Source organism: Sorex fumeus, unplaced genomic scaffold (genome assembly GCF_029834395.1).
Source record: "Sorex fumeus unplaced genomic scaffold, SorFum_2.1 ptg000115l, whole genome shotgun sequence".
NCBI classification, from domain to species: Eukaryota; Metazoa; Chordata; class Mammalia; order Eulipotyphla; family Soricidae; genus Sorex; species Sorex fumeus.
In genome coordinates, this window is record NW_026606172.1 from 14,165,155 (window position 1) to 14,175,059 (window position 9,905).

Consider the following 9,905-nt stretch of genomic DNA (forward strand, 5'->3'; position numbering starts at 1 on the left):
CAGTCATGCTTAGAAAAACAAACAACAAACAAACACACACCAGCTTGGCACCTAGTAGTAGTTTCATAAAGTGTTGTTTCTTAATTGGACCGTGTGAAATTAGTATATCAAATCCAAAAAGTAAAAATAGCTTAGAATTTTTAGTCAAGGTCCAAATCTAGTCTAATACCAATTTTTGGTAGTGATATTTTAACTTCAGTTTCTATTTATTTATTTATTTATAGTTCAGGAGTCTCTTTATTTTTAAACAAACACTTCTCATGCCATGAATTCATAGGGAATGGGCTCCAGCAGCTCAGGCTCCTTTCTATTGGTTCTTACAAAGTGTGCTTCTCTGAGTGTAGCAGGCTGGCGTTGCAGTTGAACCCAAGTTCCTTTCTCTTTGGCTTCCTTCTTTTTTTGATCATTTTCCTTCACCCATTTCAGGAGGCTGTCTCGACTTTTAGAGTGCTTAATATGCTCAATGTGGACATTAATTCTCTTGGCAAGAATCTTGCCCTTGACTTGTTTGTTAACAACAATGCCAACAGCATGCTGGGTAACATTGTAGATGCTTCCTGTTTTGCCATAATAACATTTGTGGGGCATTCCTTTTTGGACAGTGTCCATTCCCTTTATGTCTACAATATCACCTTTCTTGTAAATACGCATGTATGTGGCCAAAGGAACAACTCCATGTTTCCTGAAAGGTCTGGAGAACATACAGCAGGTACCACTCCACTTTCCCTTTGTGTTGGTCATTTTTGCGATTTACTAGGGACTGACGGTTCTGGCCAAAAGGCCAGTTTCCTTTTTTAAAAAATTTTATTTTGATTTTATTTTTATGAAGTAGATCATAATATTTGATTATGTTTAACATTTGAACACCAATCGCACCACCATTTCACCTTTCCACCACCATATTTTGGATGTTTCCATCCTGAATATGTTATTAAAGGTTGAGCCTTGTGCGCATATGAACAAACATAATTTTGTAAAATTATATTTTTACACACACACATATATTTGTAAAAATTATATTTCCCTATAAGATTGTTTGCCTTCTACCTTAAACCCCATCAAATTGCACTACTCTTGGAGTTTGGGTGGTGTGAGATATGAGATTTACGGCAGCACTGTCCAGGGATAGGTTTGCTTGTCAGTGAGGCTCTGCCCAAGCATTTGGAGAGTAATCATGAGCATGGCAGAGGTTGAGTTCTGCAGGTTTTCAGCTGCTGGGGCTGGGTCCCTTGGGGTGGGGAGGGACCTCACCCACCTCTCTCTGGGGTGCCCCAAATGGAACAGCCTGGCACGGGATTCATCATCATGGCTATAGCAGTGTCCTTTTATGCTCTCTTCTAAGAGAGAACGACAATGAGTCTCTGGATCACGGCCATTAAACTTTGGTTTCCTTATACTTAAAAGTAAAAATACTTCACAACTAAGACAAACTATGCCAGTACTGTGGAAGAACAAAACTTAAGCAAATGAAATCTAATGTAATCATTTTCATCAATTACAAATTATAATTTTCTAAGATGCTAAAGATTGATATTAGGAATAATCTCACCAAATATTACAGGGTGTAATAAACTTCCCCTGTGTTTAACTGCCTACCTATTTCTAAACTCCTGCTTTGCACAAATGAAATGTTAGCACAATGAGAACAAAGATGGTCTGTGGGAATTCAGAAGCAAGATCTAAGATATTAATTTTTATTGTGAGATTTGATGATAAATTACAACTGTGTGTGACAATTAAGACACACCTTCAATAAAATAATATGAGTTATAATAACTGCTTTGATTATCCTACTCTCCCTTACAAAGGTATGCATACTATCTTCAGCTACCCAATTTCTATAAAGTTTGACTTTAATACTGCAATATCTAATACCAGGAAGGTAAAATTACCAAGTTGCAAAGAGGAGAGCAAGGCTGAGAAGCAGTAAGAAAAATGTCTCCTGGAGCTACTGATGGCTAGATGTGGGGCAACCTGAGGACCACTGCAGTTATTAATCATGTGTGGTAATGTGACTGATTGTTATTACTTCATACACTAGGTGGCTAGGAATGCAGCCAGTTCAATAAAATCATTTTAACTTCCTTTTCCATGGTGATCATTTTTCTTGTGTCTCCGTTCCTCCTTTGGTGTTCTTCAAATAAGGAAAAGAAGACTTTTCTTTCATTTTCCAGTAAGTGATCCATGATTGGGGGTCACTGGGGAAAAAATATGTTACCACGCTCTTTGGGGCATGTCTTCTGCTGAGGGTGAGTGGGTTCTGCAAGTTTGACTTATAAAGCATGAAAATAATTGGGTAAGTTGATACCCTTCCTCCTAACACTTTTGCTATGTTTCTTAGTCTTACTAGTAAGGAGTGGTAAAGAAATAAAAATTGCTCTATTTTCTAAGCATATTCAGATATTTCAGTACATATTTTCTGTAGAGAAATTCCTCTGGAAATGTAAAAGAAAGAGAGAGGAAAGTTCCAAATGTGGAACAGGCCATATGGATTGTTATTTTAAAGTATCCCCATTTGAATTTTGTAGGAAATGTAGCACAGCTAATAAAATGTGACCTTACGTGTTGAATGTTCTGGGCTGAAGATAATTTAAAGAGAGCTTATGGCATGAAGATTCCCCAGAATTCTAGACTGCTGGGAATATTAATAGGTCTTTTCTGAAGTAACTGCTACCTTGTAGAACTCATAAACATTCAGATGACAGAGGCAGAGCAGTAACAGAGCAGGTAGGGTGCTTGTCTGGCACCTGTCAGATCTGGAATGAATCCCTGGCATCTTGTATAGTCCCCTGAGTACTGCCAGGTGTATATTTCAGAGTGCAGAGCCAGGAGTAACCTTTCAGCACCACCAGGTCTATCCCTAAAATTGAAAAAAAAAACAATCAGGTTACAAATATTAGTGGATGTGGGAAAATATTAATGAAATGATTTATCTATCATGTCTAATAGCTAGGAATTTTTGATATACTATGGTAAATTATATCTAAGGTCAGTATTTTTGTAGATTTATGCTGCTAGTTTCATTATATATGTATATGGTTCTATATGTAAAGCCACAAAATCTTTGACAACACTTATCAAAAATTGTAATAAAAAAGAAATTATATAAATGTAAGACCATAATACTTTGATTATATATAGACATATTTGGTGACTAACATTAGGTTGAAGGGCTCTTCTCCTTCTCTCCCTTAATTCACTGATGAGAATCTGAAATTTGTGTTACTTTATCTTAAAGGGGAACTATCAAGGGCCTGGGAGTATGATTCAGTAGAATGCATGCTTCATACAAAATAAACTGCACAGAGATTATGCTTATATAGTATCCCCATTTTGCCCAATAAAATCATCAACTAATAGATGTTGATGATAGGGTAACAATTATAAAACTCACATTCCAAGTAACTAGCTAATTTTACCTCACAGTATCCAGAATGGCCTATATTTTTAAAAAATGCAGAAGTTGGAGGCCAAAAGAACTGATTAATGGGCAGGACCACAAGTTTTGCTTATGAAGATCCAGGATTGATGCTGACACTGCATGGTCTTATGTGCATTCTTGGGAATTTCCTCAGAAAACTGAGCTAAGAATAGTCCTTGAAAACCACCGGAGGTTCCCTTCAAAAAGTAAACAGAGAGAAAGGCATGGAATCAACAAATTCTGGTGAAGATCTGGTGGAAAAAGGAATCTGCATTCGTCTTGGTGAGCATAGTATCTGCTTGAGCCACACTGGAAAACACTATACAGACTTCTCCAAAGTTTAATAATAAAAATCTTGTCTGACCTGGCAATCTCATTCCTTGGCATCAATTTCATGAATACAAAAATAAAAATTAATTTGTAAAGATATATGTCCTCTATGTTAATTTAAATGCTATTTACTATAGTCAAGATTTGGAAACAATCTAAGTTCCCAACAACAGATGAATAGATTAAGAATCTGTGTTATATTTACCTGGTACATTATTACTCTTACTTTAGCAGAAAAAGAAATCTTGTAATTCACTGCAACTTAAATGGAACTAGAAGGAATCATGCTAAAGGGAGTGAGTCAAAAAGAGAATTACAAATACTGAAGACTTTACTCATATGTGGAGTATAAAGAAACAAGCTTAGGAAAGAGAAAATAAACTCTGAAATTCTGCCAATAAAGTAAAAAACCAACAGTCAGGAGAAGGGGCAGAAAGTTACCAAGGTCAAGTAGTAGGGGGAAACTGACCATTAATTATGGTATAGTATCAATATAAGCCTAGAGCACAAATATTAATACTTTGTAAGTAATGGCATCTCAATACAAATTGATAAGAAAGAAATAAAATATGAATTATAAGAAATTAATAAACAAAATCTTAAATGAGGGGCTATAAAAACAAATGTTGAAAAAATATGGTAGAAAAACCTGAAGGCATTACTTATGTTTTCTTATTTAATATAAATAGAAGTTAGTACTTCCCTTTTTAATTTTTAAAAATTGAAATGATAAGTGTTACAAAATTTTTCAAATCTTAAAACTAACCTTTTATCACTTAATCACTTAATCACTTAACTTCCCGTTAATCGTCGATTTGCTCAAGCGGGCACCAGTAACGTCTCCATTTGTCCCTGTCGCGTGCTAGTGTAGCCCAATGGCATCTGTTCGCTCCTGGAACATGAAGGGCCTCAAACCGATCGTTCATGATCTTGACGAAGAAGTCTGACCATCTGGTAGGTGGGCTGCCACGTGGTCTTTTGACATCCCGTGGAATCCAGTCAGTAACAGCTCTAGTCCAGCGGTCGTCTTTAAATCTCATTACGTGACCAGCCCATCTGATTTTTGACACCTTGGCAAATGAGACAGCGTCCCTGATTCTTGGTCGTCGATGGATGTCAGAACTCCGGATTCTTTCTCTCATTTGAGTGAAACGTGATATTCCAAGCATAGCTCTTTCTATTCTTCTTTGGGAGACCTGAATAGCGTTCTCATCTTGTTTGCGTAGGGCCCAGGTCTCTGAGGCATATGTTAATGCAGGAAGAACAGTGGAATCAAAGAGATTTGCCCGGAGCCAGAGGTTCTTCATCCTCTTAGCTATTTCTTCGACGTTCTTGAAGGCGTTCCAAGCCGCTTTCTTCCTCCTGCGCAGCTCGGGTGCCAGGTCATTTGTCATGTTGACATCTCGACCTAGGTACACATAGCTGTTGCATTCGGAGGTGGTCATTCCATTGAGAGTGAATGGGGCGTCAGGAACGAGGCTGTTTCTCATAAACATTGTCCTCGTAAGATTCAGCTGTAGTCCTACCTTTCCACACTCACGGTCAAAGTCGGCCAGCATTTGTGCTGCTTGGCTGATGTTTGGTGTTATTAAAACAATGTCATCAGCAAAGCGGAGGTGGTGTAGTTGCCGACCATCTATCTTTACTCCCATTCCTTCCCATTCCAGTCGTCGCATGATGTTCTCGAGGGTGGCACTGAAGAGTTTTGGTGAAACGGTATCACCCTGCCGCACCCCTCTCTTGACATCAGCGATCACTTCTTTGTAGAATGGTGAGATCCTGGTAGTGAATCTGCAATACAGCTCACGGAGGATCCTGATGTATTGGGCTTGAATGCCCTGATTGGCTAGGGCTTCAATGACCGCTTCCGTCTCAACAGAATCAAAGGCCTTCTTTAAATCAATGAACGTTAAACAGAGCGGCATCTTGAACTCCTGAGAAACCTCAATGAGCTTGGTTATCGTGTGGATATGGTTGATGGTGCTGAATCCTTTGCGGAACCCGGCTTGCTCGCATGGTTGTCCTTCATCTAGTGTTCTGCCAATCCTATTTAGGATGACTCGAGTGAACAACTTGTAGATGACAGACAATAGGCAGATCGGGCGATAGTTGCCAATGTCATGGATATCTCCCTTCTTGAACAGTAGTACGGTCCTGCTGCTTTTCCATTGGGATGGAACCTTGCATTCAGACAGGTAGTGAGTGAAGAGCCGAGCCAGTGTATTGATGAGTACTGACAGCAGGTTCTTCAGGTGTTCAGGTCTGACCTTGTCTGGGCCGGGTGCTGTTTGTTTCTTTACCGACGAAATGGCGTGTCGGATTTCGGAAGGGAGAACGTTGGGAACGACATATCCATCCTGTGGAATTTGGTATGTCGGCAAGTGGACATGGCTGCAAAGTTCAAAAAGAGAACTCCCAGAATGACCACCAACTGGGAACTCTTTGGTACTATTGCAGCAACATGGGAAGATGCCATTGTTGACAACATTGACGAGGAATATGATCGACTGGTTCAGCACCTCCATGAATGTGCGAGGAACGCCAAGAGAGAGATAGCCACAAAAAATCGCCTATCTTCGAAAACTCTTGAGCTAATTCGCCAGCGTGGTTTGGCGCATGCCTCAGGCAACCGCAAGCTAACATTCGAGCTCGCAAAGCAGTGCAGAGATGTGATCAAGGAAGACCTCAAAGAGAGAAGAGCAGAAGTCCTGGTAGATGCAGCAGAAGCCAGGAAAAGTATTCGTAACGCCTGCCTGTCCTTTGCCAAGACCAAGATGACTGCCCTCCGACGTCCTGATGAATCCATCACATCCTCCAGAACGGCAATGGAGAAGATTATCCATGACTTCTACTCAAATGTCTTCGATAGCCATGTCCACTTGCCGACATACCTAACCTTTTATAGAATTTTAAAAACAACTCAATAAATAAGGTGCAAAATATTAACAGAAAGCAAAAAGTAAATACTGTTCAAATCATAAGTAAACTTATTTTTTTATTTTTACAAAGCTGGAAATAAATGTAGATATAGCACAACATTCGAATGTCTACCTTGTATTCTGGAGAGCCAGTTTGATCCCTAGCACAAAAGGGTGTCTGAACAAAGATATAAGCAACCTCAAAGCGTGTAAGGTTGAGGCCCCAGGCAGAGCTCAGAGTAGCAACCCGAACAAACACCAAACAACAACATTAAATAGTCAAAGGAAAAGAAAGGCATTGTATGAGTAATAAAAAAAAACATTTAAGTTAAAGCTCTTAATTAAAAGGTGGACTCATGGGGTAGGGGTAGTAAAAATTTTCATTATGTGCTTTTTGTCATAATACTCAGAATAAATAAAAGCAAAACCTAGAATTCTTTCAAAAGAGAAAGTATGTAGGCAATATTACCAGCACCCATAAATGAATTTAAAAAAATCTAAAATAGATATTTTACTAAACATTGTAAAATACTTTAAAGATAAGGTAAAGATGGTGGTCATTAAACTTTAAATTCTTAGTGATAGTTAATATTTATAATGTAAAGCATATAGAAATAAAAATATTTCTCTATATCATTACATCATTACATAGGATATGTATGGGCTGGAGCAATAGCACAGAGGCAGGGTGTTTGCCTTGCACACGGCCGACCGGACCAACCCGGGTTCAATTCCTCTGCCCCTCTCGGAGAGCCCAGCAAGCTATGGAGAGTATCTTGCCCACACACCAAAGCCTGGCAAGCTACTCATGACGTATTCAATATGCCAAACACAGTTACAACAAGTCTCGCAATGGAGATGTTACTGGACCCGCTCCAGCAAATTGAGAACAACGGGAGGATAGTGACAGTGACAGGATATGTATGTTAATCTTTGTTACAAGTAGTGAAATAATGAAAGAGGATCGCTTGAATTGCAACCTTTTCTGTATCCATTGGATTATTTCAATAACGAACAATTTATAGAAGACCTAAAACTGAGAAAAATTAAAACCAACTATAATAGGTATTTGTTGTTTCATAGTAGAATAATTCACATTAGTTTTTAATATCAATGTTTCGTTAGTATTGACTGTGTAACATTTCCTCACAATTTTTTATATTTTCTTAAATGTTTTTTGCCTATTTTCTACATTTCATATTAATGATTGAATTATATAAATCATTAACATTATTCAGCATATCTGCAATATGTAACCAGTGACTCCAGGAAATATCAGAAATTGAATAGAAAACCACAAACTAAGGGAAAACACCTTTTCTGTCTCTATGATGGCAGCATAAGTCCATAAAACTTTTACTTTTGTCATTTCTGCTTGTAGTTTTCTAATTTCTGCTCTCATACCTCCTTCTGGGTTTTTTTGATTGCCTGTTCCATTATTTCTGTGAACTCCTTTGACATTTTTAACATTTGCTCTCTAAAGTTCTTATCAGAGATTTACATGGCTGGTTATTACTAGTTGAGTCTTCAGTATTAGCCATCTTCAATCACTTAGAATGATGGAGTTCTGTGTTATTTCCCATCGTGACTTTTGTATTCTGGAGGTGTTCTTCATGTGTTGTAGTGGATATGTGACTGGTGTTAGAATCTTAATGAATGTTCTCTGTGAGAAATGAAGAAATAAGTAAGTTCTTCAGACAAGATGATCAGTTTCTTGGGACTGGGAGCAAGATAGGGCCAAGTCATGGAGAAGGTACCTGACCTGGAGAGTCAAAATCAATGATGGTAGCAACAGTCCTGTGCCTCCTTGCTTTTGTTCATAAATAGTTGCTCCAGTCTTGATTTCCCAATTTTCCTGAGTTGGAAAGCGCATTTTACTCTCTGCTACTTTATCTTTTCTGATGCAATTATTTGCGTCATTTTTATTAACTTATCTTTCCTCTAATACACTGTGTATTGAAAAGATCGTGAATATTGATGTGTTCTGTTATTTCACTGAACTCATTAAGTATTGATAGAAAATTTAAATATGCTTAAAAAAAATCCGGTGTTCTGTAAGATTTATAAATACGCAACAAAGAAGGAAGATACATGACAAGTCCCCTTTGTGTGGGAAGTGATTGTAATTGTGCTTAAAGTTCTTCCCTTGCTGGGGAGTTTTTTTTTTTCTTCTAGGAATTTCCTTTTCTTCTTATCAAAAATTTTCTACTTATTAAAAAAAGAAAAAGAATTGTCTTACAGAGGAACATTCTCCCCATTCCCTCCTCCAACTTCTATTATAACTGATACTTCTATGTTATCACAGTGTATATGATTTAATTTTGTTTTTCTAACAAAACTCCCACAGTTTTGTTTTTGAATAGTACTATACTTAAATGGTTTTAGGAATTAAGACTCTGAAAGATTTTTAGCATTTGTCCCATGTTTATTTGAAGGCATTCTTCCACATTTTTCAAAGAAAGGAAAATAACTATATTGTTGACTTTGTTGTAATAAATTTAAAACAACAACAGTTGAATATAAATAACCAGAGATTTATTTGAAATGTTGTATGAGGTGAAACTACAAATTAAATTGTAACCTACAGTGATGTATAATATCGAGTGAAACAATTTATTCCTTATTTAACCTTTAGTAATGAAAATATCCAAGAGACAAATTAAGAATCAAAATATGGATTCCTTTGAGTAAGCAGACACTTCAAATGCAGAAAGAATTATTCATTAATTTGATGGCTTTGGGAAAAATATTGTTTGGTAAATTAATTTAGTTTGGGGAGAAATTTAAATGGCAGATAAAAAGAGTTACTCAAGTTGCAAGAAGTTGAAGAAATTGCAGAAACAGTACTAGGATATTAACATCACTGGAAATATTTTAATTTTCTGAATGTGAGAGAAAATCGAGGTTTAATAAGCATAATGGTAGTGGAAAAATGAAAAATATAGAAAATTAAACTGTGGTCATACAGTAGGATATATCAGTGGCATGAATACAAGGCTCAAAAATGATCTTCAAAGTGGTTGATCGTATTAATTAGCTATGAATATCAGTGTTGCTAAGGAAAAAAATCTATCATTAGCTTCTTTAGTGAATTGGTTTGGATGTTGCATTTGAAATATTTAATAGTAAAGTAAAACCTTTGGGGAAGAAAATTAAGATTTATCCAAATAATTCCCCGACAATTATTTAGTGAATGTGGGGGAAACAGTTCCCATGAGGGAGGTTCAATAATTTTT

At 37.1% G+C, this 9,905-nt stretch overlaps 1 protein-coding gene across 1 annotated transcript; it reads right to left on the reverse strand.

The window, feature by feature from the left end:
• Window positions 1-258: 258 nt before the first annotated feature.
• Window positions 259-741, reverse strand: LOC130043192 (60S ribosomal protein L21-like). Its single transcript, XM_056135474.1, has one exon. It carries the CDS (start codon window positions 739-741, stop codon window positions 259-261), a length of 483 nt encoding a protein of 160 aa, XP_055991449.1.
• Window positions 742-9,905: the final 9,164 nt, after the last annotated feature.